The sequence below is a fragment of the Hemibagrus wyckioides genome, linkage group LG15, assembly GCF_019097595.1.
Source record: "Hemibagrus wyckioides isolate EC202008001 linkage group LG15, SWU_Hwy_1.0, whole genome shotgun sequence".
Lineage (NCBI taxonomy): Eukaryota > Metazoa > Chordata > Actinopteri > Siluriformes > Bagridae > Hemibagrus > Hemibagrus wyckioides.
Window position 1 is genome coordinate 16,094,424 of NC_080724.1, and position 18,750 is coordinate 16,113,173.

General features: G+C 38.8%; 2 protein-coding genes across 2 annotated transcripts in view; both read right to left on the minus strand.

The window, feature by feature from the left end:
- Window positions 1-57: 57 nt before the first annotated feature.
- On the minus strand, window positions 58-5,328 carry tnfrsf9a (tumor necrosis factor receptor superfamily, member 9a). The gene is made up of 8 exons (XM_058409576.1): window positions 4,958-5,328; window positions 4,397-4,534; window positions 3,795-3,914; window positions 3,503-3,640; window positions 3,182-3,254; window positions 2,998-3,083; window positions 2,284-2,427; window positions 58-1,903 (listed from the first exon to the last, which is right to left on the minus strand). Exons 2-8 carry the CDS (start codon window positions 4,530-4,532, stop codon window positions 1,779-1,781), a joined length of 822 nt encoding a protein of 273 aa, XP_058265559.1. The 5' UTR covers window positions 4,533-4,534; window positions 4,958-5,328; the 3' UTR covers window positions 58-1,778.
- A 7,560-nt stretch (window positions 5,329-12,888) lies between these two features.
- dvl1a (dishevelled segment polarity protein 1a) overlaps window positions 12,889-18,750 on the minus strand; it is a 41,492-nt gene continuing 35,630 nt past the window's right edge. Inside the window, exons 13-15 of the mRNA XM_058409571.1 lie at window positions 18,448-18,615; window positions 18,088-18,306; window positions 12,889-14,684 (exon numbers count right to left, since the gene is read on the minus strand). Coding sequence (XP_058265554.1) covers window positions 14,158-14,684; window positions 18,088-18,306; window positions 18,448-18,615 — 914 coding nt within the window. The 3' untranslated portion in view covers window positions 12,889-14,157. The remainder of the gene's footprint in view (window positions 14,685-18,087; window positions 18,307-18,447; window positions 18,616-18,750) is intronic.

Consider the following 18,750-nt stretch of genomic DNA (forward strand, 5'->3'; position numbering starts at 1 on the left):
CAGTTTCTTGCCGGTATCTATACATATGGAAAGCACCTTTTCACAGACTGATTTATAAATGGATGTAAATAGTGATGTAAAAATTCTTTCTGTTAATGTAAAGTAAACAGGACGCACTCCTTGCAGTCGAACGCAGAAGAAAAGGGGTTGTTTATACACTTTTTTTTTTTTTTTATTTAACAGAAATGATATTGCACAAGGATTTGGCTAAAAAAATTGTATAAAAACATATTGATAACTGAATGCTGTATGACATATTCAGTAGCATTGACACAGTCTAAAAATAGTACAATACATTTCAAAATGGCTTTGATACAAAGGTCATCTGACATGATATGACTTTAACTAGAAACATTCCGTGTGTTGGAGCACAGCCAATTCTTTTTTCCTGGTGGTGGATGGGAGAGAAACAGATCCTCTTAAGTGTCTCTTTCCGTTTAGCATTCTCTGCAGAGCATTCACCGGGGGATTCCTAACTGGTTTTGATTGCTGATAGATGGGCAATGCTTCATATTCTTCCTATTAGAGATCAACTCCGGGTTAAGTTTACACCCCAGATGTAGTTATCTAAAGTAATCACAGCTAGGTTGTGCAAAACCGCCAGGTGTGGGTGGATTTTCCCTAAAGACCAACCTGAGAAGAATTGAGATTATTCCTGGGAAGGCAAGTGAAAGAATTTCAACTCGCGTGACTCACACCCACGTGCATTGCTGAAGGTATGAGTTGTCCTTAAGTGTTTAGAAAAGCTGAAATGATTGCCATTAAAGCATTGTCATGGCATATGAGTCACGTATTCTATAGTTCACTGAGTCACCGAAAGCACTAAACATAATAAAACCGCCAAATATTGTAATTACAAGGTTAGTATCGGGTTCAGTTTTGCTTTCTGGTTTGGGATTCAGCCAAATTTTCTTTTTCTTTTTTTTTTTTAACAGAGCTAGTTCATTGGGTTTAATTTCTCCCAAATCCTCTTTTGCTCCAGTGGTTCTTACTGATCTACACCGCAGGAGTCCTTCCAGGGGAAGCCCTGGCAGCACGTTCCCTTGTGTGTCCCTCTGTCATGTCATGTTCCAGAAAGTTTCAAAGTTCCCTTTGTATATTACACAATTTTAAATAATCGTATTTACAGCTGTGAAATCAGCACATTCTTTACACATGGTTGAGTCCCTGTACAGTGGATTTCAAAAGAAGTGCTTGCAAAATCATCTTCTCAGAAGATGATAAGAGAGGTTTTTGCCAGTGCCAGGAAGTTTAGCAATTTTAAAAATGTTTTTCGATCATCATCCCCCAAACCGTGTCCAAGTCTCTAAAACGAGACATTTAAAGTAGTGCCATTTAAAGCAGGAAACCGGGGGAAGCCCACCAGGGTATTTCAACACGTCTATGACTTACAAGTGTGACGAAGTAGTCTGTAGGAGACGCCCACATCTATAAGAAGTGTCAAGCCTCCTACGAAACCGAGCAGCAAGCACGCCTCTCTGTTTCTCTCTCTCTCTCTCTCTCTCTCTCTCTCTCTCTCTTTCGCACTTGCTTGCTTGATATTACTCAAAATATCTCACGTCAACATTTGGCATATTAGCCTACTATTTTTTATTTCATGTAGGTCTCACTTAGGACTTTCCATATGTAAATAGCCTGCCAAGAAAATTCCACCTGTCTCTCTGTCCAATGCTCCATCTCAAGACTGCACCAAAGCAGTATGTATAAAACACACAGCACCAAGTTCAATATCCCATGAAGTTCAGCATGAAGAAAGACTCCACAAAATAATCCAGAGTTCACACTATGAGTTTCGATTCCGAGTCTTGCGTGTTGATGGACTCGGAGCTGCCGCCTTGCTCCTGCTCCGGCTGATGGAAGCTACAAGCTTCTTCATGCTCCACCATCATAATAGTGAGCTCTCCTGAAAGCATAGGAGAGGGGCAAAAGTGAGCAAACACTGCCACGTGAAGAAAAGTGATATCATGGTTATGTTTCGAGAAGTGGGTAAGAAATGTGAAGTATAGATGCGTATAAAGCTCTTTATTAAATGGTAACAAAAAAAAAGAAAAAAGATTTGTTTCTTGTCATATGAAAAGTTAAAATTTGTTAAAAAATGTAGCCTGTAATAAAAAGAGCAATCCGAGACATAGGTGTCAATGTAGCCAGTGCTATTTCATCATATCTGGCAGAGTCAGAACAGATCATGATGTCAGGAAGCACTGATTTCTTTTCCTTTTCATTTTGACTTGAGGTTATGCAGACCGAAGTGCGAAGTGTTTTTGCAAGGAACCCGTATACTACCTTGGGATGGAGTAGTTGGCTTTAGGTCCTTGCTTTGGCTCTTGTTTTTTGTTCTTTTATAGGCGAACCACAGCAATAAAAAGAGAATGATAATGAGTGCAGAAATGGCAGCAAAAATTCCAATGAGTGGATAGAAAAAGTTATCTGTGAAGAAGAAGAAAAAAACATTAGTATTGCTATTATCAGGTTCATACTTATAATATTAATAATATATGTATTAGCGTATACACTGATATGGCCGAAAGTATGTGGACACCTGACCCCAAATGCTTAATTAATAGCGTTTAATAATAAAAATAATCTCCACTCTCCTGGAAGGCATTCCACATTTTTGCCTCAAGAGTCATGCTGAAACATGTTTAGGCCTCTTATTTCCAGAGAAGGGAAATTGTAATTCTATAGCAGACCAAAATATTCTAGACTAGTCTGTGGTAAAGAATATGGGAAAGAACCACATATGACCGCGATGATCAAGCGTTCCAATGATGTTGGCTACATACAGTATGTCTTACACCACAGAAATTTGCCAACACTACGTTTTATAGTTTATAGTTACATATAATGGTGTGGAGCGTCTGCAAAAACGTTTGTTCCAGCTTGCACTCGTGTTATTATAGAAACCTGTGATTTGCAGATCTGACCAACTGGATTCAAGTGTTCAGCAGCGCTGCTGTATCACTTCCAGTATTCAGTATTCAGGAGTGTGTCTCCTACCTGAAGATGTGGCATCTGGTCCCTTGCCGCACTGAATGTCGCTGAATTCATTCCCGTGGACAATAATTTGCTCTCCTTCAGGACACCTAGATAACGGAACAGAGGATAGATATTAGCCCAATTTATGCTTATCTCATTTGTTAGTGGAAAAAAACTGACTGAATATATTGTAATTAAGATCTACCTTTTCGTCCAAGGTTTACAAGCACTGTGGATTTTATCATTGAAGGTTCCGTCTGGGCATTTTCTACAATCCCCTGTTTGTATGCAAAAAAATAAAAATAAATAATACAAAATAAAATTGCATTTCATAAACAGCTTTTTCATATGTTAAAAATGCTAGCAATGTTAAAATATGTGGGTTCAAAAAGAGAGAAAAGTGAAATCACAATAGAACAATACTGTGGAAATATGGAAATATCCCCAGGTGTGTGTGTGTGTGTGTGTGTGTGTGTGTAATGCAAATAAGATGAGTCCAGGAGCATTAACTGCATGGGATTCTTACGTTCATCTGTTGGCTCTTGACCCTTTGTGCACTCCTCAATACAATAGGTACACTCCTGATCTCCACAACGAAACCCACTTTTGCATCCACACACAGTGTCTGCGCTGGCATTGCAGGGTTTCTCCTGGACTTGCGGATCTGTAAGAAGGGGCATTAACAAACTCACATAAGTAACAAAAGAGTTTGTTTTTGTTCCCACAGTGTTAGATGTGGAAATGTGATGTAAAATAAAATGTATTGTATAATAATACCAATATCTAGGTAATCATATCTACACTCATACTAGACATACCTATACACTGCGTGCATCTGTGACAGTAAGGCGTCAGTGGAAGAACTGTGAATGTATTAGGTTTACATGGTGTACAGAGTACACTGCGATCTAGACCACATTGTGCCACCAAGCGGTTACCTGAAAAACATACGCACACACACACACACACTCATAATGCGCTCATAGTCATGTATTACTAGTATTATTAGTATACATGTATTATTAGTCATAATACACAGCTGATTTGCAGTACAGCCTGATAGGTACTCTGTCACATACTTATATATACACATATGGAATACAAAAGATTTCATATAAAAAAAATCATTGACCCTTTTCTGGCACTTACATTTCTAACTGATAAAAAGAAATACTGTCTGCATTGTAAACTAGGTTACATTTGGATTATTTAAGTCCAAATCAGGGTTCAGTAACTTATTAGGACACAAACATTTTCACACTGTTTTAAGGACCTGTTTATGTTCAGCATGTTGTCATCAGCACAAAGCAGAAGTTAGGTTAAAAAATAGATTTTAGGTCAAACCCAATTTTAGGTCATTGACCTATCCTTTATATATTTTTTGTAAACAAAGCTCTACAGGTTTTAGCATTAAACCTACCTGGGTTGCACTTTTCACAGCAGACTTTGTCACCCTTAATATTCCATGTCTGACATCCTGATGTTACTGCCTCAGTGGTGTATAATACAGTGGTGATTAGTAGGATATGACACAGTCCCGGCTGGATGAGTCGCATGTCTGATTAAACAAAAATGCAGTTTCAGCATTTAGGAAATTTTTTTACTCATCTTAACAAAATAATGACTGTTCTCAAAATCAAGTATGTTGATTGTTTATACTTGGCTTGTTTTCACAGATGAATAGGATTTAACATTGAAAACATATGACATTGCATCCATTACTGATTTTAAATAAAAGATTTGCATACATCAGGAATAATCAAAGATTTGCATGGAAAATGTCCAATCGTCCAATTAAGAAGAAATGCAATCAGTAATAATAATAATAATAATAATAATAATAATAATAATAATAATAATAATAATAATAATAATAACAGGAACAGACTTTGTAGTTCTTAACAAAAGTTTACATCAAGTATAAATCAAGCCTTATTATGGACGTATTGTTAAACATGGAAAAGTTAAATGTCTTTCTTACTTGTGGATTGAGGATGAGGTTCTTGACTCAGTGTGAAAGATGGTGAGAAAGTCTCAAAGACAAAGCGCAGAGCACAATGACACGCTGATCAACGGGTCTGAATGATTTTAATGTCGGGGCGGGACTTACTGTGGGTGGGACTTTAACCCACACTCGCCGAAAGAGCGACATTTAACAGTTTCTTTTACTCTAAAGCATTAGTGTGGCTTGTTAAAGGTAAGAGTTCGGGTACAATTAACTCTTAATTAAAAATTAGCACAGGAGTGATTCATTACAAAAATCAAGCGCTGATGTAATATGAACTCTATTAACGCCGTCTATTGAAATAGATTACGTTTAAGATTGAATTGCTTGAGATATTCACGTGTTCGTTTATTCCACTATGTAGCTTTATATTTTGTTGTTTGTTTTTATTATTCATTTATTGTTTATTTATTTTTATTATTATTTATGATTTCACTAAGTAATGAACTCAGGCTTTAGGGAACTCCAAAACGAAAGTGATACAATACACAAGTGGTTAAAAACCCTGACATTAAGCACTCCGGAATAAAAAACCCCCAATAAATCATAATGTATCACAAATCATATATATATATATGATTTGTAAGATACACCCGTTTTTTTTATTCAATAATATATATACACACTTTTACTTTATATATATATATATATATATATATATATATATATATATATATATATATATATATATATATATACATATATATATATATATATATATATCAGTAATAAAGTATGTCAATGTAAATCTGCTGGGGGTTATTTTTGCAACTGTGTGTTTTTTTTAAGTCGTATACGTCCAAAGTTTCCGAAGACAAAACAACAACTGCATTAAAAAAAAATTAAAAAAATTCAAAGGACAATTTCTAAGATTGCGTAAAATTTCTTCTAAGACTCATTCTTTCGCTGCTTTAACACATGCCCTGACACAGCAATTAGTCATGTACCAGTCAGTGCCTAACTGTTTCAACACACAATGACAGAGCTATACAGCAAATTGCTGAGAGACGCTGAGCAAGTCCAGCAAGTCCAGATTAAAAATCAAGATTTAATCCAAATGAAGTTGAGAGTGAACAACCTAAAAAAACATCAAATCTTCTTAGAGACCAAGCCTTTACTTCAATTATAGTAGCTTTATTCATTCATTCATTCATTCATTCATTCATTAACTTGTTCGTTCATTCATTCATTGCAGCAAAGATTAAGCTCTGTGTTCCTAAAGAAATAATTACTTCTTTTCAGACTTTGTGTATGCAAAAACAACAACAACAACACAGACATTATGGTAGCATTAGTTGATACTAAGGCTGTATTTAACGAGATAAAAGCCCAAGACTAACTCAAAGTACAAATACCAGTAAGTCAGAGACACACTTTGCAAAAATCCGACACGATAGTTAATTTTAAACTAAATCAAACATGGACCATAAAAGGAGCTATTTACAAATGATCTCAGTTGACTCTGGACATCTGGACATTCTTAGACTGCTTGCTTCCCACATAGGTTTTTATTAAACTCAGTCCCCAGATGTGCAGCACTGAATTATAAATAATGCCTTTCAAAATGCTTCAAAACAAGAACTGTATTGAAAAACTGGAAGGAAAAAAGAAAAGAAAGAAAGAGAATTTTGTTGCAGAACCAGGCTAGGCTCTCGTGTAAGTCATTGGCAAAGACAAAATTAATTTATAATCACGCTATCCGGCGTCAACCAGATTAGAATTGGTTTCTTTTTCCTCTCAAAGTTTCTTCCTTATATCATATCAGGGAGTTTTTCCTTGCTACCATTGCCCCTGGCTTGAATTTTAAACTTTATCATTTTTATACTGATTTTTTTATATTCCTGTAAAGCTGCTTTGTGTCAATGTCCAATGTATAAAGCTCTACACAAATATAAGTGGAGTTGAACTGGAATTGATCCATGCATATATATTATAAAAGGAATCCACAGAGCTCATTGTTCAACACGTTATTCTTATTACTGCTGGCTAACTAGTTATGCTCAATAGCATGATTCCTATTGCTACAATCTTTTCCGATGCTAACTAACCTTGCTTGGTTTGTCCTTGTGCCACAAAACGACTGTTAGAGTATATTTTATTTGTTTTGTTTGGGGATTTTTTGTCTGTAAGGAGACAGAATACTGCAGCTAAGCTGTAAAGCAAAGCATAAACTTGACTGGGACCAATTTGTTTACAAGACAATTTGTTTACAAGACCTCACACTGAGTACTCACATTGTGCACTGCACAATGGGATGTTTAGTTCATTTGTTGAGTTCACATGTATACAAGCAATGGTGAGCCATCTGAGACGAATGCGGAGAAAATGGACTATTTGTGAAAATCCTCTTATTTTCTGTAGCTCATTGGTGTCCAGACTTATCTGGAAAGTGTCAGGTGTGGGTGCAGGTTTCATTTCCAACCAAGCAGTGGCCACAATTATCTATTGAAAGAGATCAACTGATTAAACAGATGGAATGAGGTTTGGTTTCAGCTTGACTGAAATGAAACCCTACATGCACATTAACCTTTTCTGGATAAGAACAGACACTACTGTGGTAGCTCACCTGTAAGGTTGTCTTTATTTGTCACAAATACATTACTACACAGTGAAATTCTTTCTTCACATATCCCATCCTTGAGGGTCACAGCCAAGATGCAGCACCCCTAGAAGAGGATGGGTCAGGGGCCTTGCTCAAGGGCCCAACAGTGGCAGCTTGAATCCTGAGCTTCTAGTCAACAACCCCACTTGAGCTACCACCATCCCCAAACAGCCCACCTGGCAGCAGAGGGATTCAAACCCACACCCCTGAAGAGACTGGAGCCTTAATCCATCGCCTTAGACCACTCAGCCACGCTACCTGCACCCTAGGAGAAGGGTTAAGGGCTCTTTCATGAACAAAATGTGTTCCAACAGTAACGTCTAGTATATGGGCCAATTGGTTTTTGATCAAATCCATTGTGTAAACTGTGACAGTAGTATATGGTAGATAAAATTGGTAAATGTGAGCTTGAACTAGGCACAATTCATCAGCTGCCCTCTAGGCATCCTTTTAAGGCAGCACTGATGAAGCTCAACCAGTGTTACGTTGGTGGACCTTTCTCAGCATATAAGGATTTGTGTTTTTTTGGACATGTGTATCAAGCTTAGCAGAGTTTTTAAACCACACCAATGTTGAGAATAGCTAAGAATAATTCCTAACCAAAGTGGGCAGAGAGTTAAGGCTAACAGATAGGCAGATAACGATGTTACTAAACAACATTAGACTAACATATACTCTTCAGGGAAAAGTTAGCGTCTCTAAAAATACACCACTATATTTAAGATGAAACTGGTCCATCATAAATATCTAGCCAGAAGTGGTCCATGGTGGTTCTTCTGCACTGCTATTTATATTTGAGGGAAATATTTAACTTGGCCTATTAAATATTTGGTCATTTTCCTTGAGGGAACATAGGATGCCAGAGTTTCTGGGGAAAAAACAGTGTGTCAGGGGCCTTGGGGGGTTTTCAGCAGATTTGCATCTTGAATAACTATTTCTAGTTTTTGGAAGTTTTACTTTAAACCTACTGTAGGTTTTTCTTGTTCTTTTTCATTTTCCAACCCTTTAATATTTAATCAACCACTACACAAATCAGTGCTTCTGACCGCTTCATGACTCGGAATCAAGTCACGTTTAAAGAAAGCACCCGAGGTTCACATGAACTCGGCAGCTTTAAACATTTTAAACCCAGAGTTTTGTTTTTCTATTTTTTGGGAACTGTCTCTCTTCAGTTTAGTTACTACCTTTGGGAGCTATTTGTCTTTTTCCATTGAAGACATGTTTTTTCTCCTGAACCAATGATCATTAGATTTGGAGTGTTATAATAGAACCCCCTCTGTAGTTGGGAAACCTGCGTTTATTCCCATAACACGACGTATCTATAAAGTCTAGTAGCTATTCTATATATTGTGAATTCAATTCAATTTTATTTGTGTAGTGCTTTTAAAACATAAACACTGTCATGGATATAGATTCCTAAAGAGCAAGCCAAAGGTGACTGACTGTAAGAAAAACCTCACAGAGTAGGTATGGTTATTAAACTCTGCACTACCATGGTTTATGATAGCTGTGTTTATTGAAACATTTTCATTCCTTATGGTATTGTTGTAGGATTTAGTTCGGCATAATAGTGATCATTGTTTTTTATTCAATTCTTTTTGAGGTTAGTTCTCTTGTGAATGCAGACACTTGGCAAGTAGGTTACAATATTTCCTGTGCCCGGTTCAAGACGTGGAGAAAAATAAATCAGATATGTTTCAAACATCCACAAACAAGACAGGGTTATTTCCAGTGGTTTTCACAAAAGAGATCTGATGAATCAGTGAGTGTCTGGAAAAACAAAACAGAGAAAAAGAAAATAACCTCATTAAAAGATTGGAAGTACTGTCCAGTTTTCGATAAACCCACAGCAGTATATTACAGGTTACTCACTGTCATTGACACAGAGCAAACAAATGAATGCAGAACAGCGAATAAATAATTAAACCCAAAATTTTAGTGGGACTTTTTAATTAGGCATTTCTTTTAAATCAGAGGCCAAAAATGCAACTGTTTTGCTGTGTCCATGTTCGTCAGAATTTCACACACATCTATCTTCAAAGTAAATGGCGATATTAAAGCTATTTCTGCTCTCTGAGATGCTCCGAGTGCTTGTTCATAAACATTTCAAATTCTGTGTAAGGTCATAACAGAGGTCAATACATCTCACACTAAAAGCCACCACTGTCCTGACTAAATTTTTATCAGACATGCGGCGATAAAATAATTCATTTGTTTATACTGATTGAAATTATTCGATAAGTTGATTTCCATTCCTACCGGAATGCCAGTGTACTGATGAAAAATATTAACTTACAACGATCTTAATGTGATTTATAATGAGCGATTATATAGACTGTTGGCAGTTGTACTATGCATACATGCTCAGTATTTACTGAAATACGTTGCAGGTACTTTCTTCGTTCTTATAAAGTAAATTTATTCCAAAATGAATCTATTCAAGCTGGATTTATTTCTTGATAAGGTCAGATTAATATCCTGATTGGTCGTGTTTCAGGTTGTCTAAAAAAAAGGAGATGAGGAATGAGGAAGCAGATGTAAAGATCCATAACAAGGAGAATAGTGTCGAGTTGTTTTATGCATTGATTTTAAACATATTTTGACAGGAAATACTACGTCCTCTAGTAGACTGGTAATGATATATATGCAAATCTCTGACCGTAATCATACTTTAGACGTTCTCATTCTGACTTTCTGATTAGCTATCTGGCATTCTGAGGTTTACCCTAATGCTAAAGAATGTATTTTCCTTAAAGATAACCTTGAGAACGTTGAGAAACCTGTCTGCCTCTGACTTTCCAGATAAAGGTTTTGACACATGCCTCGATTTACTCACTGCAGAGTCACAGTTGTTATGCGTACACATGATCGAGCCATGCCTCGTAAAGGGAATTTTTTTTGTTTTGTCAATGTCTATAAAGAAATTTTAAGGAACAAACATGATTCAGCTGTGTCATGCTGTCATCCTTCCTTTTGTTTCAGAAGCAGAGCCACTAGGTCATTTTGGTAAATACCCGACCATACAGTTTGGATGCTTAGAAAGGTCAGCTGAAAATGAGTCAATGTCGAGCTTCGAGTCGCAAACCAGCAGGGACTTATCGATGCTGCACAAAATGAAAGTAAAAGACAGATGTTACGTGCATCTACGTAAACAAATGTTTGCTATTTGCATCCAATTTATACACAACAGTGCATTGTGTGTGGCTCCCTCTCTCCTGCTCTGTCTCTCTCTCTCCCTCACTTTCTCTTTCACTCTCTATCTATCACACCAAAGCCACCAGTCTAAGTGTAAGGAGTGACATTAGTTAGAAAACACACTGTAACACTTATTCTTATGTTAGTACAGAACGTTTTAGAGAACTAAAGGCGTATGTTAACCAGACCAACCGAAAATAATCACCCTATGATTTATTTTTGTGCATGTGAAAAGGTCAAGACTGACAAGGGTGTGTGTGTGTGTGTAAGGGCGAGGACCAGTGGAAGGGAAGTGGATGTTTTTGCAAAGGAAATAAATAACAATCTTGAAACAGTAGAAAAGGATCTGCTTTGACTTATTTGAATTACTCAAGACACAGCCAAAGGTTTATTTTAACTCGCTAAGTGACATTACTAATGTACTCAATATGATTATTAACATTATGATTAAGAACATTAGCTAACATGTATTTTGAATCTCTCTGACATTTTTCTCCTTCTTCCCCTTTATCTTTATGACCTTACATACTGAAAGTGCAAAGGCTACACCCAATATATCTGAAGCTGATTGCCTAAGATATGGATTATGCCAAAACATTTGCTCTTGATTCTTTTGTGTCTGCGCTTGAATCTGCTGCGTAACGTGATATTTTAAAACGTTCTGCGTCATGTGAAAGCGCTCACAAAAGCTCTCGCGGTTCGACGCCTTCAAAGGGTACACTACACAACCTACGCAGTGACAACCACATTGACGTGACATCACAGTAGCCCACATCTCTGCATCATCGGACAGGGTGTGTGTGTGTGTCTCAGACAAGTCATTTTGACAGAGTCGCGCTTTTACTGTGCTGCTCTTTGCTAGTTGCGTTTTTACACGTTCTACGTCATGTTAAACCTTTACCTTGTACATGTTCACCTGTACGTCGTATCAGTTCCGTAATGCGTGTTATTATTTTATAGACAAACTATCATCATATTTTACAGGTTGAACGAGAAACACCGGTGTGATACAACTGTGACAACTCATTTCCTTCTTCTTTGGGTTAGTTGCAGAAGGGCAAGGTCCACATCAACAGATGCAAATCAAACACACACACACACACTTTCCAGAAAGTCTTAAAAACACAGTGGGCTAGGTTTAAAAAGAAGATTAACTGCTGATTCACATCCCCACTCACATCATTCAAAACCCACAGCAAAATTTCCATTAAGACTAAAATGTGATGAAAGAACTACCAGCTCCTTCATGTGAATATCAGAGAGGATGCTATATATTTAACATTAAAAAGACATTTTGTCTTACAAACCTTTCAATGTTTTCAGGTTATATTTGAGTATAACGTTATACCACGATGCTGATGAATTCTGACAGCTCGTTCCATAACTTTACTGTTGCTATAGTAACAATTTCCACCAGTGGCTGTGATAGCGGAAGCTAAAAGTGCACTAGGAACTTCTGGTCAGGTATCACGTTACCCTGTGTATACTGACTATATGTAAGATATACAGTGCGGAATTTACAACCTGTCTTTGTGTTACTGTCTCTATTGCTGCTGGATATCTGGAATTTCCTTTGGGATCAATAAAGTATCTATCTATCTATCTATCTATCTATCTATCTATCTATCTATCTATCTATCTATCTATCTATGTAAAGAGAAAGAGGTCTGCAGTGTAACTAGTTTGTTACAGTCAGAGGTAGAGCTGTTCCTTTTACTTTAGTTTTTCGACAGACAGGAAAACAAAAACAGGCTAGTCAGGGAACAAACAGCGTATAACGTCAGTAACGTTTTGTTGATCTTCATCATTAAAAGTACAATGAGTCAAAAGAGGGGTTGGGTTTGGCAAATTGCTGTGGATTGTTTTCCTATTACAACACACCGTGTCAATATATATAAATATGGAACATGATGTTCATTAGAAAGCCAGGGAAAAGGGAATTTAAAATATTAATTTGACAGGAAAATATATCTCTTTTTTTTCCCCCAAAAACGCTGTCTGATTTTTCTTTTATCGTTTTATACCATTTTTTTCAGAGCTGCGCCGAAACCAGATTTAATGGAATTAGTGCAAATGAAAATCCACACCGAAATCAATCTCAGACCACGTCTTAACCCATATATTTTATTTATTCTTTTTCAATTATATAATATATATATTTTGTTCCATTATGTACAATTTGTTATTCCTCATTACTTGAAGAAATAAAGTAAATAGCTTCCATAACGAACAGTGTTTTATACTAAAGGGCCGAACAGGTACGTTGTTAAAAGTGCTTCAAGAGTTAAAATTACGCTTTTTTTTTGCTGTTTCCCCACTGAGACCTGGGTAAAAGGGTTAAAACTATTTATTTTTAGACTCCACCACTTTACCATTAAACGTTACCACAAAACAAGTCTTGTCATCCAAGTCCAAATAATGTTCGTTTGTGTGTTACGAAAAGCGAAACACAGCTTAATGTCTGCCAACAGTGTTTGATAATGGTGGAAATATTCCATTTTAATTAATCTAAATGATCTCATAGATCTTGGCCTTGAAGGCTGTTTCCTATCTTCTCCACCTTTGAGTGATGTCACTGGCAAGACATTACCGAGTGTCTGAGCAATGCTTTATTGCACATTACAATATGTGGAATTAATCTGACGTGAGTTCATTGTGTCAGAGAGGCAAAAAAAGTTTCTGAGTAATTTGGCAGCATTAAGGTGAAGTCGTTGAATCACACGTCTTTTAAGTCAGACTGTGTGCAGGACTGATTGTCGCTTGGACATCGTGAGTACATTATGAATTTCAAATAACAAGGAATCTCAGACAAATGCATCAATACTTCTAGACAACATTTACAACTAATGACTTTTCAAAGGAACTTCAGCAGTCATGTGTGCTAGGTTTTACACTAAGTGCCAAACTCATCGAAGATGTTTGTAAAATGCATACATAGCATGTCCCACTTCTGGCCAATTATTTATTGATTTCTTTCTTTCTTTTTTGTTAGACTGACTTGACTTGGCATCTGAATATCACCTGCTGGTTTGCCCAAATGCAGATGAGCTACAAAGTTTGAGCTGTAAGTTCGACCTTTGGCTTCCGGTTCATCTCTGATAAAAGAGTATATACACTCAATATACCGGAGTGCAGCTCAGCACTGGGCCAAAAACAATTCATCAGCAGCCATTTCAACAGCTAACATCTATTACCATGTCATTTGCTTTGCCAGTGCAGAAGTCTGTGCTGTTTTTTTTTGTTTTTTTTCCAATGTCCTCCACTGAGGGAAGATGGTGGGTACATTCTCAGTGCTGGGATCGTCAGTAGCAGGAATTTAAGGGATCGAAGGGGAGTATGAAGGAATTGTGCTCTTTAAAAGTGAAAGGCACTGTTCCTGTCACATAATATCAACAAAGAATTCACAAGGGTTACCCATAGCGTGCTGAAAGGACTGCCGACTAGCCGTGAGCTCTGGAGGGACGCTTGCTAACTCGCGCACGGGCGGAGCTCCAGGAGGACCACTGCTCACAGTGGCCCGAGGAGCCAGTCGTGCCAGGCAGTACGGAGGAGGCAGGCCTGGGGGGCCGTACGAAGACGCGTGGCTCCTCTCACTGTGTGCACAGGACGCGTGGCCGAGCTGAGTGAAGGGGGCGTGGCTATAGGAGAAGGAGGCGTGGCTGTGCTGGGACACACTGTGGCTCCGCTGGGATGCAGCGTGGCTGTGTCCGGAGCAGGTGTGACTGGTGCAGGAGCGGGCGTGACTGTGATGGCTCAGCTGACTGGGTGCTCTCTGGCCCGGAACGCCGGGCCATTGGACTGGTTCGGAGTCTGTTCCCACGCAGCATGTCGACCTGAGCTCCTTATCTCGAGGAGAGGGCCTTCTTCCTTTACCTGCGCTGGGGTTAGAGCCGCTACTTCTACTGCCTGATGAGAAAAGAGAACCAAAACTTGTTGAAACAAAGAGCATGAGGTACGGAGCACCACTTTCTAATGCCAATTTGCGGATTTATACCTTATGCTCTGTTCACCACAAATAACTCATTTTCATTTTTAATAAATGTGAACATTTATGTGCTTGGGATGAACATCATCATCATCATTATTAATATTACTTTATTATTTATATCACTCGATTCACACTATAGGTCACTATAGGTCACTCGATTTACACTCTTACTCTCTTTGCACACACACCCACACACACACACATACACACATACACACACACATGCACGCACACACAAACACACACACACTCTCGTTCAATTTGTGCTTATTTCCATAAATATTATTCACATTTAATGGAAATCGAATTTTACAAATGTACTGATATATTTAATTCTTATAATTCATGTCACCAATTAAACATTTATTACTAAGGAACAGAACATAAGGTTTATAATGTTATTAAGATTAAATCATCAAATTTTTTTGCGTCTTTATGGTAGCGGTACCTCTGCCCCAGACCCATTGCACTCATGTGCAGCAGATAACACATGACAATGATGAAGCATTACTTTCCTTTCGATCACACCCTGCCTTATGCCTACCAAAGCTTCCTTTTTGGCAAAAAGGTCAACCCACTGAAAATGATCTTCTAATGAAAATGAAGGCATTTCTCAGTTCCACTGGTCATGCACACCATGAGTAACACCACAATGAGAACAGAGCAGAGCAGCACACAGGAAGAACATGATTAGCTGTAACCCCAGGTCAGATGGACTGATGAGCCGACTGCACTATGGCATCGTGACCGAGTGGTAAAAGGATGAACAGGGAGCAGGAGGCACACGGAGAGGAAAGCAGACAGGGAGCAGGGGTGATGGGTGGATGGCAGGCTTACCAGATCCCCCCAGTCCTGTTAGCAATCCTCCTTCAGTCTATCATTGCCCAGCAGAAACAAAGGGAACAACAGAGTTACCACACGAGCACCTGCCATGCAGCCAAGTCACAAGCCCACTTTACACCCACACCCACTCACTCACCCTACACATCCAGGACCAAAACTCTTCCTGCACTGCAAATCCTCAAACTCTAACACACACAACATACACACAGCCACATGTTTATACACAAATGAACAAAAAATGATCAGTGTCACTACTCTGGGCAGGGTTAACAATCATTAATTTGCATGTAAATCTTTCACTGTAAAAAAAAAAAAAAAAAGGAAAATCACAAGAACTCTGCCAAAATAAATAGCGTAGAGCTGAAGATGTACTTTGTTTGTTTTATAGATAAGAACCAGTCTGTCAGGGACTTTTTATGTTGCACAGCTTATAAAAAAATTAAACAGGAAAAGGATTTCAGATCAGAAAAGGAAGTTTCTTACATCTAATTATATGCACTTAAAGAAGAGCTAATTATCCCCTCACATTTTTGTAAATATTTTATTATATCTTTTCATGTGACAACACTGAAGAAATGACACTCTGCTACAATGTAAAGTAGTGAGTGTACAGCCTGTATAAATTTGCTGTCCCCTCAAAATGACTCAACACACAGCCATTAATGTCTAAACCGTTGAGTGAGTACACCCCTAAGTGGAAATGTCTAAATTGGGCCCAAAGTGTCAATATTTTGTGTGGCCACCATTATTTTCCAGCACTGCCTTAACCCTCTTGGGCATGAAGTTCACCGGAGCTTCACAGGTTGTCACTGGAGTCCTCTTCCACTCCTCCATGATGACATCACAGAGCTGGTGGATGTTAGAGACCTTGCACTCCCCCAACTTAGGGTTTAGGTCTGGAGACATGCTTGGCCAGTCCATCACCTTTACCCTCAGCTTCTTTAGCAAGGTAGTGGTCGTCTTGGAGGTGTGTTTGGGGTCGTTATCATGTTGGAATACTGCCCTGCGGCCCAGTCTCCGATGGGAGGGGATGATGCTCTGCTTCAATATGTCACAGTACATGTTGGCATTCATGGTTCCCTCAATGAACTGTAGCTCCCCAGTGCCGGCAGCACTCATGCAGGCCCAGACCATGACACTCCCACTACCATGCTTGACTGTAGGCAAGGCACACTTGTCTTTGTACTCTTCACCTGGTTGCCGCCACACACGCTTGACACCATCTGAACCAAATAAGTTTATCTTGGTCTAATCAGACCACAGGAAAGGTTCTGGCCATGTCCTTAGTCTGCTTATCTTCAGCAAACTGTATGTGGGCTTTCTTGTGCATCATCTTTAGTAGAGGCTTCCTTCTGGGACGACAGCCATGCAGACCAATTTGATGCAGTGTGCGGCGTATGGTCTGAGCACTGAACCCGACCCCTTCAACTTCTGCAGCAATGCTGGCAGCACTCATACGTCTATTTCCCAAAGACAACCTCCGGATATGACGCTGAGCATGTGCACTCAACAATTCTTTTTTTCAGTTCCTCAGAGAGTTCTTTGCCATGAGGTGCCATGTTGAACTTCCAGTGACCAGTATGAGAGGGTGTGAGAGTGATAACACCAAATTTAACACACCTGCTCCCCATTCACACCTGAGACCTTGTAACACTAGCGAGTCACATGACACCGGGGAGGGTAAATGGCTAATTGGGCCCAATTTGGACATTTCCACTTAGGAGTGTACTCACTTTTGTTGCCAACGGTTTAAACATTAATGGCTGTGTGTTGAGTTATTTTGAGGGGACAGCATATTTACACTGTTATACAGGCTGTACACTCACTACTTTACATTGGAGCAGAGTGTCATTTCTTCAGTGTTGTCACATGAAAAGATATAATAAAATATTTACAAAAATGTGAGATACTGTATATTTAGAAAAATCTAAATTCAGAAGCTCATGAAATTCTGCTTGTCAATGTAAGATCATTTATTTGCCTTAAAACTGGCCATAGTGGATAATAAATGTCCAAATGAACTGGACTGAAGCAGAAGTGCTGACACTGAATGATTAAAAAAAACTGGCCGATACCCATAATTGTGGGAAATACATTCAAATTTACTATAAACGCCCCTGTTATAATGTATTACACAATATTTAAAATAAATGACCCATTCCAATTCAGAAATTTAAGGCTTTTCCTTCTTGCTGAAGTAACAACTGCAACATACTGGAAATATACACCTAAGTATACTAATCACTTCCTGTATCTCTTATGTCATTGAGTCAAAAGTAAAACAAAAAGCAGGAGATGAGCAGGATAGAGAAAGGGGCTCCCCCGCTCCACAGCAATATTTTTCAAACAACTCCCCCATAGTCACTTCCCAATAAATGATTAACTTCCTTTTCTCTTTCATTTTCCTCTTCCTAGCAGACACACGCATATGCACACGTGCTCACGTGCACACACACACACACACACACACAGTCTTACCTTCACTTTGCTGGCTGCCGGCACTGCCGCTGTGGAAGCTGTGGCAGGGCTCTGAGTATCCAGGCGGGAAGCCGGGCGGTGGGTTCGGGTAGCCTGGATATGGGTACGGCTGCCCACCTGCAGGCCACGGGTTAGGACCCGCTGGAGGGAGAGGTGCAAGAGTGTCTTGCTCTGAACCACCACCACTAGATCCATCATTCAGATTCAGAGAGGCCATGTCTAGGAAAGAAAAACCCAGGTTTAATTCTAGGTTAATTGTATATGTGGCTGACTGATTGATGAGGGATGTAAGCTCTACATGAACATCTCCTACAATGCAAATAAATCCTACAGCTACACTAGAAGGAAACACATATGTACTTTGGCACAGATCTCCAAATGTATAGTAGCACTGTTCCGAGAAGGTGATTTTATTGACGGTGTGTCTCAGGTAGCCGTGTTTCAACAAACTGCTGGCGTATTTTCGGGCGTCGCGTCGGTCCTTGAAGCCTTCCACTCTTGAATACAGCCAGTCCACCACATCAGCACCTAACAAATAAAAACACCAAGACGTACATGTTTACTCAACTGATGTATCTAAAGGCATGAGCGTTTTTTTCACAGAATAATTAAGACAGATAAACCACTCCTCCTAGAGGCGGTAAAGGTAAATGCATGCAGAGC

Bases quoted from the DNA above. Each gene is read 5' to 3' on its own strand.
- tnfrsf9a (XM_058409576.1), bottom strand. From the start codon at position 4,532: ATGCGACTCATCCAGCCGGGACTGTGTCATATCCTACTAATCACCACT. The intron at 3,641-3,794 runs GTATGTCTAGTA...CCCTTCTTACAG, and splicing joins CAGATGCACGCAGTGTATAG to ATCCGCAAGTCCAGGAGAAA. The intron at 2,428-2,997 runs GTAGGAGACACA...TCTTCTTCACAG, and splicing joins ACCAGATGCCACATCTTCAG to ATAACTTTTTCTATCCACTC.